The 18,329-nt window shown below is 43.8% G+C and overlaps 1 protein-coding gene across 3 annotated transcripts in view; it reads right to left on the bottom strand.

Moving 5' to 3' along the window:
• Positions 1 to 18,212, bottom strand: part of BORA (BORA aurora kinase A activator) — a 56,720-nt gene extending 38,508 nt beyond the window's left edge. The window contains exons 1-4 of one of the 3 annotated variants that reach the window (XM_067563223.1): positions 18,164 to 18,212; positions 16,433 to 16,603; positions 14,837 to 14,943; positions 6,640 to 6,685 (exon numbers count right to left, since the gene is read on the bottom strand). In XM_067563223.1, coding sequence (XP_067419324.1) covers positions 6,640 to 6,685; positions 14,837 to 14,943; positions 16,433 to 16,588 — 309 coding nt within the window. In that variant the 5' untranslated portion in view covers positions 16,589 to 16,603; positions 18,164 to 18,212. Of the gene's footprint in view, positions 1 to 6,639; positions 6,686 to 7,128; positions 7,175 to 14,836; positions 14,944 to 16,432; positions 16,604 to 18,163 lie in introns of those variants that run through there. The other 2 variants (XM_067563222.1, XM_067563224.1) reach the window with 2 other exon arrangements.
• Between the last annotated feature and the right edge of the window lie 117 nt (positions 18,213 to 18,329).

Here is an 18,329-nt window from a genome sequence, read left to right as displayed (position 1 = left end):
TGCAGCAAGAGCTCCACCTGGGATCAGAAGCCTTGAATCCTGAGCTTCCCTAGACGAGCTCCCCATCCCAACACTGATGCATCCATAACTAGGGACAGTGAGGGGTAAGGCCTCGAAAAGGGCACTCCTGCACAGATGGCCTGCAGGTTCAGCCAGCAAAGAAGGTCTACATCACTGAAAGGGGAAGTGTGACCACCCTCTCTAAGTAGTCTCAGCATGGTCAATACACTGAGATCAGCCAGGCTTGGAGAGGTCTGAACTGCAACCCTGTATGTTGTACGACATACATGCAGGCAGCCATATGCCCCAGCAGCTTCAAGCAGTTTAGTGCCGTGGTGGTGGGGTAGCTCCTGAGACCCTCTATGATATAGAGGAGCATATAGCCTGGAATCAGGACTTTGGATGGAAATGCGAAGCTGGAGCCTGCCAGCAGAATATATTTTTCTACCACAGAGGTCCAGCTTTTTAGCATCCTTAACCTTTGGTGTGGGCCCTTGCTGCCTTGTCTCTCTTGCTTATTCACAGCCACTACCACTAATGAGCCCAGGGGCAGGTGAGCATATAAGTACTCAAACACCTTGATGGAACAAAGTATTTTCTTTCCACCCTCTTTTTTACAGGGTGTAAAGAGGCTGGAGTCTGCCACAATATCTTAATTTTCTCCTGAGTGGCCTTAATCAGCAGGGATGGACCTGCAGGACCCAGGGGATCTGTGGTCTCAGACATCTTTACCTGGACCCCCAGGTTTTGGGCAACCCTCCTTAAAAGTTCTTGATGAGCCCTGCTGTTGTCAAGGATGTGTGCCATGAAGGTCCTTGCCACTGCTTCGTTGGGGGACAAGGATGAAGATGCTCAGGTAGGTATGGGACCTTGTTCTTGTCCCTCTGCACCAAGGGGATCCCACAGTGCCAGGTCTTTGACCTCATTGCCGTGATATTGTTCTTGAACAGATGGCAGCAGAGGAGGAGCCCTGCTTTCTGAGGCAACCAAGAGTGATCTTTGTAAATTCGACCCCTGGACCGGATGGAATGCCCAAAGGGTCCAAAAGGGGCATTGTGCTGGCACTAGCCACCATGCAGGCCAAGACATGGGAGGGAAGGTCTGTCTCGCGTCGGTCCTTGAATGCTGCCACTCTGACCAGTGCCAGCTTTTTCTTGATGTATAGGGCTCCAACTCAGATGCAGATTGAGAGGACTGCTGTGCGGGGACCAGGGCGGAGTGGTACTGGGAGGGAGGTGACTGGTTCGGCTGCCCTGTCTGTCTGTGCCGATGCTCTCTGACGCCTGCTCCCGCCTGGTGATGCCGTGAGGATTATCAGCGCCCTAGCCGCCTCAGTTGTTTCTGGCCTACAAGGTAGCGCCAGTGTCCCTCCATGGGTCCCCCTCAGAGAGGGGTCCAGTGATACTCGACTCGACAGATCCTTCAGTAGTGCTGGAGTAGACGGTCCCATGCTGGGAAATATGGAGGATGAGTGGCTGGTATGGGTCGTACACCAATTGAGACCTTATGTCCTACTGGTCTTAGTGTAGACGAGCGCCCCATCTATTTTCTTCTGTTTCTGACGGGGCACTGAGGATTGGGAGTAGTGCAGTGTCCTCTGCAAAATTTGCAGAGGTCTTTCTGGTGGGATTCTGGCAGACACTTTAAGCAACTTGTGTGGGGGTGCTCCTGGGCATAGGTTTATGGCAAAGGACAAAGCAAGTATATTTACATATAAGGTAAACAAAGGAATCAAATTAACAGCTTAATGAGCACATCGGGCTCTGAGCCTCCACCCCCATGAACGCTTCCTGTTTCTTGAGGCAAAGACACTGGACTTCAAGGAAAAAAGACAAGCAAAAAAGACATTCTAGTTATCCCCACTTAGGAAACAACACCGACTGATTCTGTGAAAGTCAGATCCCTTGGTCTGGATGGCTACAGATGCTGGTAAGTTGATATAAGTGAGAAAACTGCTAGGCAAAGATTGTAACTTGCTAGAATTAAGCTGTAGTCAATAGAAAGCGTGTTTTGTTTGTAACCATGCCTGTCTTTTTTCTTGTGCTTATTATGACTTAAATCTGTGGGTTTTTAATCAATAAACTTCGTTTTATTATAAGCTAGCTCAGTATTGTTATATTGATGAACAGACTGAGCCCTCAGCCAACCTAACAGGCTGGTGCGTACACTGTCTGTTTGGAGGCAACAAACTAAGGCATTGTCTACACTAGAAAAATAAGTTCATCTAACACCTAAGAGGGGCAGTGTGGGGAGCTCAGAATCCAGTCTCTCAGCTCCCTGCCAGGAGCCCCTTTGCTTATAGTTTAGATAACATGCACCACCAAACTCTAGTTTTATACATACATGACTTATTACATGTGCTTCTTTGGTCACCACTCTAAGCTTTTCCCTTTTCATGAAAATGCTTTAATTTTATGGGCCTATGAAGTTTATATGTGGAACAGTGGAAATATACTAATTGTGCTTGGACAACTGGCTGCCTCATGGAACTAGAGTTTGATCCTGACTTAATGAAGAATAGGGAATTGTTTTTAGCATGCTATTTATCTTATCAGTTTATAAAAGTCATTTATGTGTACTATGTGTGGTCCTAAAGAAAACAGTAAAGCAGTAGCCATTATCAATGCATTGTAGTTTTTTTTGGTCGCTGAAAAAATTAAATTTGTATTAGCTAAGGTAATGTGGATATCTTTGTTGATCATCTGTAAGCGTTAAGGCACTTTGAGTGTTTTGCGAAATACAAACAATTCTGCATTTCCTGGTTCTCCAATGTTTCATTTATTTCTTTTTTTTAAGTTGAATATTACTTAAACTTATACACAAGCTACTGAGGTAGATGCAACCTTAACTTCACCTTAGAAAGGTGTTTTGTGGAGGAATATAAGGGTTTAAGCACTTAACTTTAGGTACCCAAGATGGAAAAAATTATTAGAAAAATAGATTACTTGCTCTTCTCCTTGACCAGAAAATTCCCATTACTGGATACAAGAGACTATGAAGGTACAGTTTCCAGAAGTGTTAATACTTAAAGGTTATGCATCGCAAGACAGAAGAAATGAAGCACAAAAAACTAAGCAGCATTGAGGTGCAGAGGCAAATTGCACAAACGGACTAAAGCAAAGCACTGGGAGAGGCAGAAGAACTGTAGGACCAGAAAGGAACAGGAGATTGGAGTCTAGTGATAATTCTGAGCCAAGGAAGACCTTGCCAGAAAGAAACAAAAATTCATCACACCATATGCACACAAGCAGATTTGGCAGGAAGTCAGAAAATATTAAAAACAAAGAATACCCAAAGCAGGATGAAGCTGGACAGGTTGGAGAAATCCAGCTCCCATGAGAAGCTCTTTCACTAACTAGAGTGAGTGAGTGAGAACTGGTCAACACTAGAGTGTTTTGTTGAAAAAAAGCTGACTTTTTTTCAACAAAACAATGCTGGTGTACATGCTGCAATCATTCCCCCCACTGACAAAACTGCCCAGTTTTTCTGACACAATAAAACCACCTCAACAAGAGGTATAGGGCTTTTGTCGCCATAGTTAGGATGACACAGGGTCAATGCATAGACACTGCATCCCCTTACACAGGTGGTGGGTCTGGATCAGTGAAATTGACAAGAAAGTGAAAGCCTGGGCAGCTGGTTCCAGGTCTCAGCTGAGAGCGGGGTGAGAAGCCCAGGCTGCTGTAAGCTGGGGCGGCTAGTTCCCGGTCTTGGCTGGAAGCAGGGCGAGAAGCATGAGTTGCTGTAAGCCCAAGTGGCTGGTTCCTGGTTCTGGCTGGAAAGGGCAGCCATGTCAATTTAATGGCTCAGCCATGTTATTGACGAGGCTGCAGTGTGGAGGAGCAGGTGAAGAAGCTCCCTCACTTCTCGCCTGGGCTTCCAGCAAAGAGCAGAGACCAGCAGACTGGGTGTCTCGCCCCTCTCCCAGCCGGGACCGGGAACCAGCCGCCCCAGCTTGCAGCAGCCCGGACACTTCTCACCCTGCTCCCAGTAGGGAGCCGGGGTCAGAAGTCCTAGAGCTTCTCAACCTGCTTCCCACTGGGGCAGCCTTGTCAATTTCACTGCTGAGCTGTGAAATTGTCATGGCTACCCATTCTGCCAGAGCAGAGAACAGAGAATCCCCCAGCAGGGAAAGGAAAGAGGAGAAATCCCTATGCGGCTTCCCCCAGCTCTCAGCAGGGAAAGGAAAGGGGAGAAGTCCCCAGTGGCCTCCCCCGGCTCCTGGCTGGGACCGGGGAATGGGGGGCACAGGAAGTCTCAGAGACAGGGCTCTCGGCTCCCCATACTGCCCCGTAAGTCGGTGGAAGTGCTCCTGATGAGTGCACACTCCACCAACCCAAGGAGGGCAGTGTGGACATCAGCCACCGCTGTAATTACAGCAGCGGCTGTAAGTCAACCTATATTAGGTTGATTTATTTCTTAAGTGTAGACAAGGCCTGAGAAAGAATTGGTTACAAGATTCCAAAGGGAGCAGTTAAGATACAGGATGGTGCACCACTATAGATCTCAGACTGCGGATACCCTTAGGGACAAACAAAACCAACTAAAGAACACAAAACAAAAATACCCCCCCACACACCCACTCCTCTAGCGCAACACAGGTAGAACTGTAAGCTCTAGAAAGAGTTGAAGTCGTGAAGTAAGCTTCCTACACAGTCAGAATTTTATTACCTTGAGGAGATGTATTTTTAGATCCTATCTGTGACTACACATGATCTTATGAATAGGGCTGTCAATTAATCACAGTTAACGCATTTGATTAAAAAATGTTAATTTGTTTTGAGTTAAACTTGCATTAATCACGCATTTCTGGAGGCAGGACTTGGCAGAGGCCAGGCAGGGAAGGAAGCACCAGCTGCGGCAGTGAGCAGGAGGCGGCGAGGATGCAAAGCAGGGAAAGGGCACTTCAGAGCTGCTGCCACAAGACCCCACTCCAGAGTGACTCCAGCCGTCTCCCTGCCCCCACCCCTCACTGCATTAATCGATCATAACTCTATCCTGTAGTCTGCAGGCAGTTTGGGAGAGCCGATTAAACATCTTCCAGGGTGGAGAGAGAAGCCCAGCCCCCCGCCGCCTGCACCATTCTCTCCCAGCTGGACAGGGCCAGCATTATAGGTGAGAGAGGGGGCCAACGCCCAGGTCACCGTGCACAGGGAGGCATCACTACATGCTTCCGGGGCAGGGGTGCTCCTCCTTCTACACTCTGCTCCACTGCTGCTCCCGCCTCCACCTCTGCCCCCCCATGAAGCCGCTCCTGGCCAAGCTGCTCCAGACCAGGAGCCTGCCTCCTCTATGCTGCACAGAGAAGGGGTGGAGCTGATGTGGGGGTGCCCCCTTCCCCCACCCATGTACACCATCACCGCTGAGCTGGGGTGAGGAAACAGAGGGAGCCTGTCTGCTGCTGCGGCTCAGGAGTGAGTGTTGCCAACAGGAATACACACACACACACCCACCCACCAAACCAAAAATATTTAAATAAAATACCATTTATTATTATTTAATAAGGCGATTAAAACTGCAATAAATCACTACTTTTTTTAAATGTCATGATTAATCGCAATTAATTGTTTTAATCGTTTGACAGCCCTACTTATGAAGTGTCTTCTTGGATACCAGTCAATAGTCTAAGGTAAGTACTAAGAGGGGTTAGTACACTTCATGAAAAAGTGTGGCTGGCAAACTAAACAAACACCTACATAAAGTAGATGAGAATAGCTAATTCCCAGATATCCAGAGGAAAAAAGTAAGGTTTATGAGGCACTTACAAACTTAAAAAAAAAAAAGAGAATGATGCAAAACAAGTGAGTCTTAAAGGGTATATCTAACTCTGCACACTTGCAATACTTTTCCCCACTGTTGGTGCAGTACAGCAGGGCTACACAATAGGGTGGGGTGGGGAAAATAATCTTCACTAGCTCTTCCACATTCCTACAACCAGCACTAGTTCAATAGTGGGAAGATTACTAGTGTAGGCAACCCCACAAAAAGCAGCTCTCTCCTCCATACATCTAAGGTGAAACTCTGGTAGTAACAGTTGCTGAACAGATGGATTTTTGTTTTGTTTTAAATAAAAGTTATTTTTAAAAAAGGGCAATTTGGGTCAGAGGTAAATGGGGACACCCAACTCCCCAATAAGATTCCTCCCTCAGAGAAAAAAAGCAAAGATTACTAGGAACAATGATAATGGCGAACAGGACTTACAAACATGGAGATTCAATTCCTAGGTTTTTGAAATGTATCATCTATTCAGGACTCCTTTGGAGGAGAATTTATATCACAGTTGATATTTTTGTGAAGTGCTCTACAAGAGTTATGCCACATTTCAGGTCCAAATAATTGAAGATCACATAAGTCTCTCAAAGTCTGTTTCTTTGGCCTAAAACTGTAGGGTAGGGGAAATCAAATAAAATCCCCAAATAATTATTCCCATTCTAAAACTACAAAAGATAAGCAGTAAACTGCATGATCTTCTACCAACCATTAAAATACCACATGATCTTGGTGAAAACCTATCATACTTTGTAAAGTTGCTTTGCAAAGATGCTGTGCAACACTAAATATTTACTTTTTACCACTGTTCATTTTACCCACATACACAACATTAAGATCTGATTAAATATCAATAACAATTTGAATTACCTCTTCAATGGCTTTTTGTCTTTTGTCTTCCATCTCTTTATCTATTCTAAATAATGCAAATGAAAAACAATAAATTACCAATGCCATTACTACATTTGATGGTTCAAGTAAATGAAAAATACCATTTTTATAAAAGATTAGCTGCCTTTTAAAATAAATTACAATTTACTCTATAATATTCTTAATATGCTGTGTGCAATTCCTTTGCATTCAACATTGTTGTGTACTGTACTCAGATAATTAGCTACTTTAAAGGAGCTCCCACTCTGCGCAATTTTGGAATAACATTTTACCCAGTACGTGATTTACTTTCTAATCTTCTGTATATCCCTTTTACTATTATGAAAGATATTTCTATTTGAATGAAATCTGTCTCCCTCATTATACAGCCTCTCTTTCCACCTAAATCCCTGCAATGAAGTCTGATTTTGCTTACAGAAGTATTCAACTTTTAAAATTACTATGAAATAGACTTAAATAGAAACTCACTCTAGGATCAAGCAGGACAAGGAATTGGACCATGAGGAAGAAAGCTCTTCAAACAGAAAAAAGTAAAACCACAATGGAAAACAAATGAAGGAACTTGTACAAGTTTATTTGACATTATCTACTTCTCCCCCAATGAAAGGGTCCCTCTTCAAGTGGTTTGTCAACCCATATTATCACAGCCCAACACAATAATCACATCAAATTTCTGAGTTCTCGAACACAAAAAAGGCACTTCCAAAAGTAAGCTTGTATTAACTGATATTTTCCCTAGTTCAAATCACATTTCTCACCCATATTCAAATAATTTGTACAGCTACCCCAAGTTACCTTTTTGAGTCACCATAACTGATAAAACTTCACTATGTCAGTGATTAGGAGGCTTATAAATGACAACCCCAAATAAATTAATACTAATGACGTAACTTTTGAAGAACAGCAGAGCCATGCAAATATTTATATGTAGATATATGTGAATAACCTTTTCAAACCACATAATTTATATATTTAGAGAGCACTGGGTACAGTCTTGGGATAACTGATAGAACTATTCATTAGTATAAAATACGTAGATGTCCTGATGACACTAATTAATCAGTATATTCATATATTATGGTAATCTTCTCTTTTCTGCCTCAAAAGATGAGTCATGCCTGACTAGACTTGCAAAACTTCAGTATACAAAAGGTGACACCTATACCTCACAACTTATGATACCACTAAGGTGGCTATAGTGCACAAGTCCAGAATGAAGATAACATACCAAAAGAACAGTACAAGCATCTTCACTTATCATTTATTTGTAAGTACAAATGATCACAGAAGCAAATATCACTGCAGGTCACATTGCAAAACTGAAACAGGGGACTGGAAAGGCAGCATCTAGTTAAGAGGAGTGAGAGATTGATAACATGCAGTGCAGGAATAAGTGCTTTTTTTTGGCCAGCGAAGTTTGGAAAGTGCAACGGTAAAAGTAACATATGTAGTTGGCACCTAAAATATCAATCCTGTATGCATCTTTAAGCCATGATCTAAATGCAATCCTGGCACAGTATGCAAGTTGCTGTTTGGCTTTTTGAACATCAGATATTTCGTATCACATCATCTAATCCAGTCATTGCCAAACTTTTCCGGACATGCCCACCCTTACCAGTAATGGAATCTGTCCATCCCCACACTCCATTACTGCACAGTTGATTTAGCAGAGGAGCTTGGGTTGAAGGTAGAGGAGGGGAAGGAGCTGGGGCTAGAGGTGGAGCTGGCCTGGGGGCAGAGAGGTAATGAGGGCAGAGCTGGGCTGGAGGCAGAGCAGGGGGCAAAGCAAAGCTGGTCTGGGGTGGGGAGGGACATGCCATGCTATGCATCCCCCAAAACATTCCTCTGTGCCCCTCTAGGGAGGCGTGCACCACAGTTTGGGAACCACTGATCTAATCGGAAAACATCCTGCTTCTGCTTGAGGAAAATGAAGAGGAACAAAGCCAGGAGAACGGCCTAGGACACATTAAGCAAAACATTTTGTACGAAATGCACACTAAGAATTCTAAGAGACAAACAAGTGGACTCTGGGTTTTTTAGCTAGAACTCATCAGCTGATCAAATACTGAAATGGAACTCCGGAATAATTGAAGTTGCTAAGGGCATCTCTACAGTACAAAATTAAGTCAACTTAAATTAGGTTAACCGACAACCACTATACTAATTAATTCGGCTCTTTGTGTCCACACTGTTCTCCTTCTGTTGGCGGTGCACGTCCTCATCGCTTCCACTGCCTTAAGTGGGAACACTGAGGAGCACTGAGCAGCCATCAAAGATAACAATAGGTGATGTAAGCAACGCAGAGTCTAAACAGACACTGCATCAACCTAACTACATTGACCTGAGCCCTACGCATTTCGTGGAGGCAGAGTTACTAGGTGGCGTACTGGGCAACTTACATCAGCAGGAGCAACATTATATTGTAGACACTTACAGACTGAGGTGGATGTAAGCTTCCTTATGTCAACCTAATTCTGTAGAATAGACCAGGATTAAGGTATCTAACACTCAGCCAATATAGGATTTTGTAGCCAACGTGAAACAATGATCTCAGAAACCTGTAATAAGTCACGGTCTATGCACAGAATAGGCAAATGTATCCATGTTTACTTGAAAGTTTCCTTTCTTTGAGTAATAAGATCTACATATTTGTTAAAATGGTATTTTAGCCTTCTAGCAGCTTGGAGACAAAACCATACCTGTCAGTCACAAGCAGCAGAGGATTGTGCTAACTAGGCTTTGAAGAAAAAGCACAATTTCTCCTGATACAGCGTATAGTAAATTCCACCTAATAAGAAACAAATCCTTGAATGTCAATTTCCATCTCTCTTCTGAATGATCCATTTGTCTCCAGGTTGGGCCAAATCTGTGGACTTATTACTTAAAGAAAGCAAATTTCCAAGAAAAAGCATGATAAGTTCCCTATTCTGCATGCTAAGGTTCACAGATCTGTTACAATAGGATTTTCATAGCAGTGAGCCTCCAGGGTAAGAGGCAGGATCAGTCCTCCACCTTCCCCTCAGCTCAAAGGCAAGGAGAAGACTGTTGTCAAAAGAAAGGAAATGGCAATGGTTAGTACTGAATGACCAATAAGCTACTCTGCCAAGAGACTCTCGGTCCTAAGGACTGGACTTTGATACTTAAGAGGGAAGAGTTCTTGAATTTACTCTAGGAAATGAAAGTTCTTACAACTATCACTCTCAGCTACCTGTCTGAATTCAAAGTATAATATTGGGTCTCATTAGAGAAGGGTCCCAATTTCAAATTTAAAAAAAAAATAAAAAAATCTCTCTGACAAGAGCTAATAGCCTACCTAATGGACAGGGAGTATAACACCACCTCCTGCAGGGGTTCAATTTGGGAAGTGCTGTTAGAAGCAGAATGAGGTCCCAAGATCATGTTCTAAGACCTCACAGAGCTGAAATAAGGTTAATTCCCTAAGGAACTATTTAAGGTTGGGATTTATACAAAACTTCTTTTTCTTAAACAAGTGGAAAACATTTTACTATAGACATGATTTTTTTGCATGGACACTCATACACCCACATTAAGACCTATCTAAAGAAATCCAAGGTTATGTTTGAACCAGACAATAAAATAGATGGTTTCCCCCCCCCCTTTTTTCTCCTCTTTTGGGGTCCATGAGAGCAATAATTACTTTATCCATGTATTCATTTTAAACCTGTCAGGGCCCATATGGAGAACTGGTTTTGCAGTAGCTCCTGAGAGATACTGGATCTTCAGATGTCTCTGCTAGGTTAATCAAGCCTAAGACCTATAGCCTTTTCACCCAGAAAGGCATAAGCAATAACCTTACTGCTCCTTCATTCTGATTTTGTGTTGTCCCTGACAGCTCTGGAAAAGGTGGGAAGATGTAAAGCAGGAACCTTGCCCAACTTTGAGATGTCTTTCACCACTTCACAGACCAATTCCTTACACCCAGAGAGACCACAGGGCACTTTTACTGTTTTCAGATGCAAAGAGGTTGACCTGGACCAGCCCATCAAACAGACTTATGATAATGAGATATTTCTGCATATAGGAACTGTTCAGTTGACTCTGGAGTAGGTCTAAGCGTGTTTTCCCAGTTATTATGAAAACCCTATCCGACAGACTTTTGCAAGCAGATGAGGTCTTTTTAGCTATGGTAGGAGCAAACCTTAATGAACCATTGCATTCCAGATGGCGTCCTCCCTTTCTGATACCCATTCCCTGAACTCAATCAGGAAGTTCCCTTAAAAAAAGAATGAAAGAAAGAATGAAAAAGGTTCCCTGCATTTACCAGTTTGGGGAGTAGAAAATATATGATATATAGCTCTGTCAATGGATGAGACAATATGAAATGCAGAGGGGATACCTGGAATTACTGGATAGGTATATGAACTCTGAATCATTGAGATGCCTGTGTACGAGATCAGAATTCCCAACAAGTTCCAGTAAATACTAGATATTTGTTTTGACACTACTTGCTCTCTGTTATGACCATTGTGGAACAATTTTAATAGAAGATGAAGATTAATACTTGTACCTGTGACAGTACTCATCCTCAGCCAAGGCCTATGACTAATTTTCCTGGCATCGTGATCTGTGTTTGTCCTAAACCCAAGATACTCTAGGAACCATATCACTCTGTGTTTGTTTGTACAGAACCCTGATCAGAAAACGGTCTAGGAAAAGATAAGTGAATTTCCATCTTCCCTAAAGCCAGTATTATTCCTAACAGTATCCTGGAAAGAGACCCTAGGACCACACGCAAAAAAAAAAAATCAAATGGTAATGAAACTAGGAAAAGAAAAGACTGCCATCCATCTGCAAGCCATAAGAATTGTCTGGGGATTGTAAAATGGGAATACTTTGAAGATGAGCCTTCTTTATGAACTTATTTAGATGTTTCAGACATGGCCCTGCTTTGCTGGTCCCTGATTCTCTAAAGTTAGAAATAGGAGAGGGAGCAGGTTGCAATTCTCCAATCCAAAGTAAGTGATGAATGATTTCATTCATGTTCTGACTTTTCCATGAGTTGCTGAAATTGAGAATAGACAAAGTTATTCTTGGGGTATGTCTTCACTGCCATGGCAGCAGGGATCGATGCAGGTCTGCGTAGACCCGCTCAGTCGATTGGAGAGCGCTCTTCGGTTGACACCATTAATCCACTTCCCCCGAAAGGAATAAGGCTGCATCAAGGAGAGAGCGTCTCTCGTCAACGCAGCACAGCGAAGACACCATGCTATGTAAACGTAAGCACATGGATGGGAGATATGCAAGCTATGTTACGTAGTATGTGTATCTACCGTTGACCGCCACCACCAGTGGTGACCAACTCTAATACTTGCACTTCCACAACTTATCCCCTCTGGACAATGTCCAGTGACCTCATTTGATTAAAGGTGTAAGTAGCCATTCGGGAGCAAAAAGGCAAGAGTCTGGCACCAGTCAAGGGTCTAACTCCTGATAGGGTTGGCTGGGAGATCTGAAAGCAGCTCTGAGGCAATAAAGGGCAGCTACTGACCCTGCACTAGCTACTACTTGATAAGGGTATTTCCTTCTGTTGTACTTGTTATACTGATTCAGCTTGCTATATGACCTGTATTCCTTTCTCTAGTCTGGAGGCAAATTGGAGGATTAGGCCAAAAAAAATATCTAATAAGGTTCAACAAGGACAAGTGCAGATTCCTGCACTTAAGATGGAAGAATCCCATGCACTGCTAAAGACTGGGGACCCACTAGCTAGGCAGCAGTTCTGCAGAAAAGGACCTGGGGGTTACAGTGGACAAGAAGTTGGATATGAGTCAACAGTGTGCTCTTATTGCCAAGAAGGCTAATGGCATATTGGGCTGAATTAATAGGAGCATTGCCAGCAGATTGAGGGAAGTGATTATTCCCCTCTTTGGCACTGGTGAGGCCACCTTTGGAGTAGTGTGTCCAGTTTTGGGCGCCCCACTATAGAAAGGATGTGGACAAATTGGAAAGAGTTCAGCAGAGGGCAGCAAAAATGATTAGGGGGGCAGGAGTATGTGACTTATGAGGAGAGGCTGAGGGAACTAGGCTTGTTTAGTCTGCAAAATGGAAGAATGAGGGGGGATTTGATAACTGCCTTTGACTACCTGAAAGGGGACTCCAGGGGGATAGAGCTAGGCTGTTCTCAGCGATAAATGACATAAGGAGCAATGGTCTCAGGTTGCAGTAGGGAAGGTCTAGGTTGGCTATTAGGAAAAACTTTTTCACTAGGAGAGTGGTGAAGCACTGGAATGGGTTACCTAGAGAGGTGGTAGAATCTCCATCCTTAGAGGTTAAGGTACGGCTTCACAAAGCCCTGGCTGGGATGATCTAGTTGGGGTGGGTCCTACTTTGAGCAGGAGGTTGGACTAGATGACCTCCTGAGGTCCCTTCCAATCCTAATTTTCTATGATTCTATGATTAGAGCCTTGCAAATCCCCAAATATCCGCTTTATATCTGTGGATATCTGTATCCGAAGATCATTTTTGGTAGATGGTGGATCAGATGCAGATTTCAATGGCAGGGAAGCAGCTCTCTGCAGCTCATAGCCTTTGAGGCTGCTTCCCCTCCTTTGAGATCCAGATCCGCAGCCAGCAGGGGAGCCCCCACGGAACAGCTCTTGGGAGGGCTGCCCTGCTGGCTGCCAATCAATCACCTGTTCAGCGGGGCTCCCCTGCATGGTGATCAGCTGTTGGGCAGCTGCCTGGAGAGGTTTGGGGGCGCCAGAGCTGCAGGAGCGGATGATGGTCAGCGGTAAGATGATTGGGGCGGATGCGGATTCAGATCCACATTTGTGTATCCTCACAGGGCTTTATCTATGATTAATCCCACCTGACCTGGGCTACATCTTTCCTTGCAGAGCTGGTATATCCAATCCTTTCTGGTGCCTCTCCTGCCCAGGGAAAGAGATTTGAGGTGAACCCCACCCAGCATGGACTGTGAAAGAATATGAACTCTTCCCAGAGAGCCATCCAAGTTCCACAATAAAACACTCAATAAGGATGTCTACGCCACACACTTCTTTTGGCAGCATGCAGAGTACATACCTGCATAGCCCCCCTAGCCCAGGTACAAATAGAAGTGTGGGTGGTGAAGAATAGCTTAGGCAAATAAAATAAAGCCACATCTGAAGGGTGTGGTATGTATTCGAATACATACCCTACACACTCACTCTATTCACCCATGTCTCCCTGCCTCCCCTTCTACACTGCTATTTTCAACAGTGGTGTCTTGGGGCCTCCCCATTGCTGGAGCCTCTCTCCTCTGCACGAAAATACTACCCTAACAGGAAAAGGCTCAAGCAGGAGGTGGCAGTAGGGAAAGGATCCACTAGTTCCCCACTGCTGGAGCATTTCCCCTCTGCCTCCTCCGCCAGAGTCTTTCTTTGCCGCAGTGAAAGGCTCCTACAGCAGGGAGTTGCTGAAGCCTTTCTCTGTTGCTTCCCCTCAGCCAGAGCCTTTCACTGACACACTGCTTTCCACTGCAGGGTGTAGACATGTACACTATATGCCACCACTAGTGGCATGGTGGTATAGATGTAGTCTAAAGGTGGAACAGATCCTTCCTTTTCTTGGTTCGCTGAAGCCTTTAAGGGCACCAGTCACTGCAAATGCCTCAGAAGGGGAAGTGGAATGAGGGGACAATCTGCTCAAAAGGCAAACACAGCCCTGGGACACAGCTAGAAATTGAAATTAAGCTGAATTGTTAGTATGAAAATTTAAATTTAAATTTGGAATTTTCCTCACAAAAGCTCTGCCAGAGGGTATGGCTAAGCCTCTGGCCGCTCAAGAGACATAAAAAAATGGTAAGAACTTTGGAGAGGCAGGGGTGGGGAGTGTTCCCTTCTGTTAGTGACTGACAGGTCTGGTTCTGCCCTTTAGAGGCCAACTGACTGAAGTATCATTGTAACAGATTTGTGGACCTTTGCACACAGACGAATGAAGAAGTAGCCTCGCTTAAGTATTATACTACAGCATAGAGACATGAAAAGCAACTTAAAAACAAAATTCTAGATGAAAGTAACCTTATATGGACAATAGTTTAATACAAGATAATGTTGTGTTAGATACAAAATGTTTAATATTTATATGAACACGAATAAAACAGCCATGCATATAAGAACGGCTTTCTGGTATTCAAATATCAATTCAGTTCACTGCATAAAACAAAGCAACTTACCTGGCATGACTTAAATACATTGCTTGACGCCGAATATCATCAGAGTCAATTTCCACAGGATTTATTAGAGCAAGTTGATCAATAGACCACCTAAATTTTCCTGGAGTCTGTGAAAGAAATGAACATCACAGTGAAGTATGCAGTGCTTACTATTCTAAACAGACAGAAACAAAAACACAGTGCACAAATCTTTAAAAAGAACAGTGAAGCCATAACCTCCCTATATACATGAGCTAAAACAACAATAGTTGTTTCAGTCAGCTATGTGAGCTACTTAAACTTTAAACTACAAAAAAAATGAGTAATGGAATCAGATCAATTTACCTTGTAATCTATTTTTGTTTAATGGTCATTAAAATATATTACAATTGTATGGAATGTGAAATAAAGTGTAGAATGATATTTAGCATTTTATAGCACTTTACATCATCAAAGCACTTTACAAACATTAAAGCATCACAAAAATTCCATAAGAGAAGTATTACCCCACTTTTACAGAGGGGGAAAGAGGAAGAGAATATACATGACATCGCTTGTCCAAAGTCACAGAGTTAGTGTCCGAGCCAGCATTAAAACTACTGAGTGCCTAGTTTCTAGTCCTATGTTCAATCCACTAGATCAAGTTGTCTCCCAATGCTCAAGCCTACCTGTAGTTATATCACTTCTGCCTATAAGGAGATTTAAATAGTAGAATAAAGCCTGGCCAATATTTGTAAGGAAGACTTCAAATTGCTATAGAAGTGAAATTAGGGATTCAGAAGGCACTTTTCTTCCAGAATTTCAGTATGATGTTTAACTGTTCTACACAGCTATCAATGCCATCTTTCAGATATATGTAAAACAGAGATCTTGATCCCTTGTGGATCAAAGTTCATGATACCCACAATTGTGTGGATGTGGGTGTAATAAATCCAAGGACCTAGTCAAATTCCAGTTTGGGAAATTACATTCCATCTACAAACATTTTTTGTTGTTGTTTCGATGGAACAAAGTTTTCTTCACTGCCTGCCAAACTTATACTGTTTCTGCAAAGTGCTGATTTTAACTTCAGTGTTCTGGAATTTATGGACAAATGAAGGGATCTATAGATATGTACATTATATACACACACTATGTATATTAGATATAAATTTATATAGGACTTCAAGATCATCAGATGAAAAAGTGCTATATAATTAAAAAAGAATAAAATGTCACCATTTCTAAAGATTTTGCATCCAACTTGCTTGCCGTCACAAGCCTAGATCAAGGGTTGTTGCAGACAGAGCACCTGTTTAGACCAGTTTAACTCAAGCAAGGTGGCTTCATTCCTCCCTTTCTCAAGATTTTGATTAGTATCATACAAATAGTTTTTGGCATTTAGTATAGATGTTAATGCAATACTAGCATTATAACTATTTTTAAAATCTTAATGATAAGTGATATCTGAGTTTTAGCAGCATGTTTATTTTAATATTAAGATGGTTGGAGGGAACTATGCCACTTGGTTTTTGCTAGAGTTTAAGCAAGACTATCTGCACATTTAAGAAATGACAAATTCGTATTTGGAAGTATTAATATTGCCTCTGTGAAATTGTACTAGACATTAAATCTTACTGATGACGATTTTGTTGATTTAAACACAGAAGGACTGGAAACAATCTGCTCCTGCAGACTATAATAATCACTTGGACTTTCAAAAGGGTTTAGCACAGTGGCCCGTCCTGGAGTCTTTGGGGTTATTTGCATTTTAGTTTCTCTCTTATCTCCCATAGCACAGAGCTGCACCTAGAAGAAAATAATTTGTTTAATTACAATTTAGGAAGTTACATTTTTTATTTTACACTTTGACTTTTTTTTTTTTTTATGAAAAGGTGAGAAAATATTTCATTTTTGAAGGAGCACTAACACCTTCAAGTCTAGTCACGCTGAAAAAAATGTGAAAAGTATTTTCAGATTTGAGTTACCAGGCTCAGCTGAGAGGCAGATACACAGAGAAGCGGGCAAGTGCACGGAAGGTAAAATGAACAGCGAATACTTAATGCCTACCAAAATGAGATAGGAATTAATGAGCACACAGAAAGGACAGAAAATAGGAGAGACTGAGTATCTAAAACACAGCTCTTATTTTACTGAAGGTGTGTTTCCAAAGGCATTAAAGATTTGGAAATACCATTAAAAAGGTTGTGTCAGGTTGAGCAGTACCTTTTCAGATTAAGTGAAATTTTTTTATGATTAGTGAAAGAGACAGACAAGTCAGCTGAAAGAGACAGAGGCCTGGTTGGTGTGTGGAGTTTCAGAAAAAGGAAAATAATTACCACAGTGCAAAGAGGAAAAAGTAGCAGGGAAGTAGAGTAAGACAGACAGCAGCAGTTGGGTAGCAGAGGCTTCCTATCAAGGACAGACAGTTAACTGGCTACTTATGTTATAGACGGTTAATTAAGTGCTTGAACAATTTCCCAAATAACTACAAGGCATTAAAAAAAAAAAAAAACCACTTACCCACCAAGCGCCCCTACAAGAAAGAGGTTACTGAGGGCCGCAGGGTACTTCTCCAGTGAAAAGCCAGCAGACTACAAAGGCGGTAGGAAGCCGACCTTCCTACCAGAGATGTACTCCTGTTCAGGGCAGGCATGTGATCCTATAAGGAGCTTGCCTACCTAATACATTCAGAGCCCCCATCGCTCTTCACACCCCCTGGCTCCTCAGGGTTATTTATTGTCATTTTGGGGATACAACGGGGCAGAAGTTTCCTAGAGTTAAAGGCCAGAAGGGACCATTAGATCATCAAGTCCCACCTACCACGGGCAGTTAGTGCGGGGAAGGTCTCTACTCCCTCCCCCAGCAACTCCCCGTCCCGTCCTCCCGGGGACAGGCCCGGCTATTGCAGCAGCAGCAGCCGCCGCGGGAAACTCACAGCCCTGGTCCGCTCAGCTCGGTCGCCAGTGAAACCAGCCGCCAGGCGGGAGCCCGCCCGAGGCACCGCGCTCCCCGCAGGCTCCAGGCTCAGCGTCGCCCCGTTTGATGCAGCGCGTCGCTGCCCCCAAGGGAGGGTTACAGCGGCAGAGCAGAGCAGCGCCGCTCTCAGACACGAGACCCCGGGTACCTGCCTCCTTCCGCAGCTGGGTTCCCGCTCAGCCACACCGTTGAGCTGGGCCGGGCAGCAACAAGCGTCCCTCGCCGCGTTCACTCCGGCTGCATCCCCAGCGGGTACTGCTGCGGCTATGCACTACCTCCTGCTCGCGGCCCCAGCCCGGGCCAGGCGGCTCTTTAACTGCCACGCCCCCTGTCCCCTTAGCGGCCCAATCGCGGCGCGCCGACTCTCACGTCTGGCCAATCGCCGCTCACCTTCGCTCTCGAATGGCCCAATCAGCACCGGGCCGCTTCACAAATTCGAACGAGTTCCTCCTTCCCCTCCCGCCCCGTTGTTAAGCGGCCAGAGTCAATTCAAAACACCGCCGTGAGAATGGAGGAGCGGGGCGGGGCTTGAGGGTGACGGGGGTGGAGGGTCAGG

This window comes from Emydura macquarii, unplaced genomic scaffold (assembly GCF_026122565.2).
Source record: "Emydura macquarii macquarii isolate MOO-44397 ecotype Brisbane River unplaced genomic scaffold, CSIRO-AGI_Emac_v2 contig_2473, whole genome shotgun sequence".
NCBI lineage: Eukaryota > Metazoa > Chordata > Testudines > Chelidae > Emydura > Emydura macquarii.
This window is presented reverse-complemented; position numbering and strand designations above follow the sequence as displayed.